At 52.2% G+C, this 7140-nt stretch overlaps 1 protein-coding gene across 1 annotated transcript; it reads left to right on the forward strand.

Moving 5' to 3' along the window:
• Positions 1 to 1679: 1679 nt before the first annotated feature.
• Positions 1680 to 4140, forward strand: AZU1 (azurocidin 1). The gene is given in 6 exon segments (XM_015564655.1): positions 1680 to 1861; positions 2307 to 2395; positions 3395 to 3408; positions 3450 to 3544; positions 3577 to 3691; positions 4006 to 4140. Coding segments are annotated over 6 exon segments (630 nt in total).
• The last annotated feature ends 3000 nt before the right edge of the window (positions 4141 to 7140 follow it).

Consider the following 7140-nt stretch of genomic DNA (forward strand, 5'->3'; position numbering starts at 1 on the left):
TCCCAGAGGTAAGTTCCTGCCCAACCAACCAGAAACCAAGCGCATACCAACCGAAACTATCTTCCCGACAAGCCTACGCCCCAAACAGGAACAGGAACACCAGTTACAGTGACCACAGGAGCTGATCTCCCGCATCCCTTTCGAAGTGCTGAGTGAAGTAGATTCGGGTGTCCTTTCAGCTTTGCTGCCCAGGCAGACCAGGCAGCCGCTCAGTGGGCAGCACCAAGTGGGAGTATCCTATGGGACAGATGCTTCGTCCGGTGGAGATGCAGGCACATTAGTCCCGGATGAGAACTGCTGCTGCTGACCACTTGGCCAAGTGTCCGCACAAGGCCAAGAGGAAATCCGTTTAGAAGGGTCCCATCTGAGTTGCCAATTTGGTTCTGAACTCAAGGGGTTCACCACTTGGGGTGCTCTATTAAAAAATGAGATGGCCCGGCTGGGTGGCTCACCAGTTGAACATCAACCCAGGAACCAAGAGGTCACTGGTTCAATTCCTGGTCAGGGCACATGCCTGGGTTGCTGGCTTGGTCCCCAGTACAGGGTGTGCAGAAAGTAGTCAATCAATGATCCTCTCTTATCATTGACTAGAGGCCCGGTGCACAAAATTCGTGCATGCGGGGGGGCGGGGTTCCCCTCAGCCCAGCCTGCACCCTCTCCAATCCGGGACCCCTCAGGCCCAGGATTGGGCCTAAACTGGCAGTCGGACATCCCTCTCACAATCCGGGACCACTGGCTCCTAATTGCTCATCTGCCTGCCTGCCTGATTGCCCCTCACTGCCCCCTACTGCCAACCTGGTCACTCCCAAATGTCCCCCCCTACTGGCCTGGTCACCCCACGCAGCCTGTTCGGTCATCTGTTTGGTTGTTTTGGCCGTGACAGTTGCTTAGGCTTTTATATATATAGATGTTTCTATCTCTCTCCTTCTCCCTTCCTCTCTGAAATCAATATACATATATATTAAACAAGACTTGGCTGTCACAAAGTAGTTTTATTTACTTGCAGCAAGTAAAGGAGACAGAAGATTCATATCTAAGGGAGGCTTAGCCATTGCTTATATACACTATTTGGTCAATTACATGTTGATTTCGACTTTGCTGCTGGCTATACTTGGGTTCCTGTCAAGTTTCTGTTTACAGTTGATCTGCAAAATACTGTGCTACATTTTGACATTTAGTAAGAATAATATTTGGTAAGAATGGCTCAGACTTTGAGACCCTTGTCCTATCTAACAAGTTGGCAGAGTCTAGGCAGGTTCCAGGAGCAGTTGGCAGTGGAGGCCTTGGGCAACTTCTTGTTTTTCACCAGGAGCGGCTGACCCTGTGCTGGGGGTACTGCCAATGCTGAGGCCCGAGGTCTGAGGGAGGCCCCATCCCCAGCCACCCCCAGCTGCCCTGTCATGCCAGCACTCAGACTCCCATGCCAGGCAGGCGTGCCCATCCCATGCCAGGCATGCCCATCTCTGCTGGGGGTCCAGTTGCAGAGGGAGAGGCCCAGTGGGAGGGAGCAGCAGCCCATTCCTGTTCCCCTGGCCTTAAGGCTCAGAGAGGGAAAATTACTTGGCTCAGGCCACACTGCCAAGGAACTGTTCAGGCCCTGAGCAGTCCTAGAAGGGGGATGCAGAGGGCCTGGGCCACCTGTCTTTTTAGGGAAGGAGTAGGGGAAAGCAGGGGTAGGGATGAGACGAAGGAGCTGCACATGCCCCCACCCCTGGTTCAGCTCCCCCTTGTGGAGATCCTCGGGGAAGGGGGGCAGGAAGGCTAAGTCACTGGCCTCCATCCAGCATCAGAGATGGCACTTCTGTGGTGTGCCCTGGACCACACGCTCTGTGCTGACAGCAGCCAGCTGCTTCCAGAGCCGGTGATGAAGGGGCTGCGGGTGCAGATGGTGCCACAGGGATGGGGGGTTCAGAGTGGGAAGGGTTCATGGGGAGGGAGGTACCTCAGGGTTCATAGGGGGCTGCCTGGTAGATGAGAGGGGAGAGGTTTGGCAAAAGGGGGAGGCTCAGGGAAGGGTTAGGGGATTGGAGAGGGAAATGGGGCATCCCAGAGAGGCTCAGGAGAATCTGGAAACAGAATACAGCTGTGAGGGAAGGAGGCCTGGCTATCCCATCCTGGCTGGCCTTTCTTTGGCTCCTGGGCTGCTGGGCCGTGGACTGGTAATTGCCCACCTTATTTGCCAGCTTGCTCTCAGGCAGTGCTCAGGTCCCAGGGTGGATGTGGAAGGTTGAGTTGGGGCTTTTCCACAAACCCCCAGGGCTGCCCCAGCCTGGGGTCTCCCCCTCCTGCTTTCCACCCACTCCCAGGAACCCCAGAATCGCCACCGTGGTGCTGGGGGCCTATGACCTGAGGCATCGAGAGAGTTCCAGGCAAACATTCTCCATCAGGAGCATCTGCAAGAGAACTTGAATGCCCTGCTGCTGCAGGTGGGAAAAGGGGTGATACGGGGTGACCGGCAACAGCCTGAGGGGCTGGGGAGGGAAGAACCTGGTGTACACCCGGACTCTTTTCGTTTCCTTTGGTGGATTAAATCATGTAGCAACGTCCACAGACATCCCGCAGTCCATTTATTTAGCCTCCTGTTGGTGGACACTTGAGTTGTTTCCAGATAGAATTACAATGAACTTCTCTGTATCTGTTCCCTGAAAAAGTTTCTCCAAGGTAGACAACATAGCTTACCCTCTCCACCAGCAGAATCAAAAACTGCCCCTTTCTCCATAGCTGTACCAACACTGGATAGCATGATTTTTTATTTATTCTATTTTTAGGAATTTCCACATTTTTAAAAATATTTTTTTTTATTGATTTCAGAGAGGAAGGGGGAGAGAGATATATATATAGGAACATCAATGATGAGAGAGAATCATTGAACGGCTGCCTCCTGCACACCCCTTCATGGGGATAAGCCTGCAACCCAGGTATGTGCCCTTGACCGGAATCCAATCTGAGACCCTCCAATCCGCAGGCTGACGCTCTATCCACTGAGCCAAACCAGCTAGGGCTGGTTATTCTTTTATTATTATAATTATTAATACGTTTTTATTGTTTCAGAGAGGAAGGGAGAGGGAGAGAGAGAGAGAAACATCAATGATGCGAGAAACTCATTGAGAGGTAGCCTCCTGCACGCCCCACACTGGGGATCAGCCCGAACCCAGGCACGTGCCCTTGACTGGAATCCAACCTGGGACCTTTCAGTCCGCAGGCCGACGCTCTAGCCACTGAGCCCGGGCTACGGCTGATGATACTTTTTCTATGGTGCAGGAACCAGAGGCCCGGAGAGGTAAAGTGACTGGGCCAGGATGCCACAGCAAGTTACTGCCCAAGCTGGGACTTGAACCCAAACACAAACCACTTTACAGACCAGACCTTATTTTGCTGCCACTCTGGCTCCCAGCTGGGCCCCATGAGGTTCCAGTCCCTCCTGACTTGGTTTCCCTCCCCATCTGGAGAGTGAGGCCACCTTCACCAGCAGTGTGGCACTGGTACTGCTGCCCTAGCAGAACGCCATGGTGGACGCCAACCCCAGCTTCCAGGTGGCAGGCTGGGGAATCCAATGGCATAGGCCCTATGCCATAGGGGACTTATCTCCAGTTTCCCAAGGGTCCCCAGTGCCACCATGACCCCCTTGGACCAGTGTCACCCCAACAATGTGTGCACTGGCATTTTTACCTGCTGGGGTGGCATCTTCCAGGTACAGGCCAGGTGCAACCTAGCATGGGCTCCCCATGGTGGGAGGAGAGGTCTTGAGAGATAGAGTTTCCTGTGGTGGGAGAGACAAGTCCAGGACCAGGGCCTTGATACTGAGTATGGAATTAGAACTGGTTGATTTGAGCATTTGAGCAGCATGAGAACAGGTGGGGTTGGAACAGGTTTGGGGGTTGCAGGAGAAGGGCTCAAGTTGTGGGGGCAGCTACCAGCTCAGAGATTCTGTGAGAGTAGCGAAGGGGACTAGGCCTGAGGGTGCCTTGACTGGTCTGCCAACTGTCCAGGGTGATGGGCTGGTGATGGGTGCCCCTCGTCTCTAATGGTCTGGCATGTGGTGTAGCCCCCTCGATGGAGCCTTGTGGCAGGGACCCCAACTTCTTCACTGGAGTGGCATGCTTCCAAGACTGGATACTGGCCCTAGCCGGTTTGGCTTAGTGGATAGAGTGTTGGCCTGCGGACTGAAGGGTCCCAGGTTTGATTCCGGTCAAGGGCACATGTCTAGGTTGTGGGCTCAATCCCCAATGGGGTGTGCGCAGGAGGCAGCCTATCGATGATTTTCTCTCATCATTGATGTTTCTATCTCTCCCTCTCCCTTCCTCTCTGAAATCAATAAAAATATATATTTTTTAAAAAGACTGGATACCGGGTCGATTCTGTTCTAAACCCCTCATTGGATTAACACTGGCCTGAGAGGCCCTCAGCTTAGCCCGTGGTGGGGTGGGAGGCTGTGACCTCCCATCTCCAGGCCTGTCCCCCATCCCCACCCCAGCCTGTGCAGTGATGACTCTAATACAGAAGCCACCCATTCTCTCCGCACCTGACCCCCGCTTTGCCAGGTTGGCAGGGGCCGGGGCAGGAGGTAATGAGCATTTCCCGGCAGTCGCTGAATTCACTCACAGCCCTGAGAACCAGGGGCTGTCCTATCTTCACCTGACACACGGAGCACCTTACCCACCTCTCACTTTGGCCAAAAGATATTGCCCTGGCCGGTTTGGCTCAGTGGATAGAGCGTCGGCCTGCGGACTGAAGGGTCCCAGGTTCGATTCCGGTCAAGGGCATGTACCTTGGTTGCGGGCACATCCCCAGTGGGGGGTGTGCAGGAGGTAGCTGATCCATGTTTCTAACTCTCTATCCCTCTCCCTTCCTCTCTCTGTAAAAAATCAATAAAATATATTTTTTAAAAAAAGATATTGTGCCGCAAAGTCAAGAGCCACACGAGACACTGGCCTAAGACTGTCACTTGACTCACAGAGGCTAATGTACCTAATATAGAAAGACCTAAAACATAGCTATTAAATGATAAATACAATGATATGAAAATAATAAATAGAATCATATATTACATAATATAGTTTATTAAAATAAAATTTAAACAACGTATCATTATTTATTATATACCACTCTATATATTTAAAATGTGTATATTTAGCCCTGGCTAGTGTGATAAATGGTTAGAGCATCGGCCCACACACTGAAAGGTTGCAGGCTCGATCTTGGGCCCCAGTTGGGGTACGTGCGGGCAGCAACCAATTGATGAGTCTCTCTCTCTCTCTCTCACATAAACGTTTCTCTTCCCCCCTTTCTCCCTTCCACGCTCTCTAAAAGAGCAATGAAAAAAATATCCTCAGGTGAGGATTAACAACAAAAAAGTACATATTTAACAATATATACTTATGATTAATATATGAAGAGCAACTAAAATCACTAAGAAAGAAACAACAGCCCATAGTAAAAGCAATGGGCACAGGATGTTAGCAGTTCACAGCAAAGAAACAAAAGAATCTTGAAGATACAGAAACACCTACACCTCCATGCATTATCCTAAATATATGAGCAAACTTTCTCAAAAAGACCATTTTTTTCAATCTATGGGATTTGCAAAAGCCCTGGGGTTTGAGAACTCTGTGGGCATCTGCCTGGGTGGGAGGGTAACTGGGACACGGCCACCAGAGGTGGGTCTGGGGCCTCAGAGCCAGCAGCGCCACCCATGGGGGTGGGGGGTGGGGGAAGCGGGGGTGGTGGTGGTGGTAGTGGTTTGCCCCACCGGTCCCTTTGCATCGTGTGGATGATGAGGGTACAAGTTCCTGCCACATGTCTACAAGGAAAAGAGACAGAAAACAACGCAGCGTCCTCAGGAGGAGGCCACAAATGCACAAAGTCCGGCCCACTCCCCTGGGGAGTAAGACGCAGCTGTGTAAAAGGTGGAGGCACCTCATTCACCGGCCTAAGGGGTCTTCACGGGACAGTGGAGACATGGACCAGGGCAGACAGTGTGTGCACATGTGTGAGTGGCACGTTCGCACCTGTTGGTCGGAGCATCGAGGAGCCCAAGAGGATCAGTCAGTTTACTTGCGGGTGGAGGAGTCAGGGATGCAAGGACACTTTCCAATCTTCCCAGGGGAACTTTGTACACGCATTTAAATGGTTTGTTTATTTATTTTTTGTTAATCCTCACCCTAGGATATTTTCCCACTGATTTTTAGAGAGAGTGGAAGGGAGGGAGGAAGACAGACAGAAACATCGATGTGAGAGACACATCAATTGGTTGCTTCCCGTACACGCCCGACCAGGGCTGGGATCATAAGTTGAAGAGCAGGACACCTGTGTGTGCTGGAGGGAGCCCGTGATTTGGGTGTCACGCTGCACTGAGGGGAGCATTCGTGTTGTTGATCTGCGTCCCTAGAGGCAGCCCCTCAATCATGGAATGGGCTGCTAATCGCCTGGGGTTCCGGTTTGTAGGGAGGTGTGTGCCAGAGCCCACAAAGGCTTTGAATCCTTGGCCAGTAGAAGGGGGGAGAGCTCTGCCCCAGCTGCCGGGTGTGAGGGTCTGTGGGCTCCACAGCCCCTGCCCCAGTGTGGGTGCCCCAAAGCCTCCCCCTGCCCCCGGGAGCCCCCGGCGCTCACCCAAACTGACTGACCACCAAGCTTGGTTACTTGTGTTGCCATATACCCACCTTCACACATGGGGAGGTTGAGGCTCAGAGGGGACTCTTTTTTTTTTTTTTTTTTTTAAATATATTTTATTGATTTTTTACAGAGAGGAAGGGAGAGAGATAGAGAGTTAGAAACATCGATCAGCTGCCTCCTGCACTCTCCCCACTGGGGATGTGCCCGCAACCCAGGTACATGCCCTTGACCGGAATCGAACCTGGGACCTTTCAGTCCGCAAGCCGACGCTCTATCCACTGAGCCAAACCGGTTTTGGCTCAGAGGGGACTCTTAATGGCTCAGGAACCTCGATCCTTCCAGGGGCCCTGGCCAGAGCTTAGGGAGGTCAAGCCACTGCCTGCTCATTGTTCAGATGGGGAAACTGAGGTCCAAGGGCTGTTGGGGTCTGAGAGCATATTGTCCCCCAGCTTGGAGCCCCCCACACTGATACACTCAAGAAAATCATAATTTTCTTTTTTAAGGAGAGAGAGAGAGAGAGAGAGACTA

Source organism: Myotis davidii, unplaced genomic scaffold (assembly GCF_000327345.1).
Source record: "Myotis davidii unplaced genomic scaffold, ASM32734v1 scaffold198, whole genome shotgun sequence".
Taxonomy (NCBI): domain Eukaryota; kingdom Metazoa; phylum Chordata; class Mammalia; order Chiroptera; family Vespertilionidae; genus Myotis; species Myotis davidii.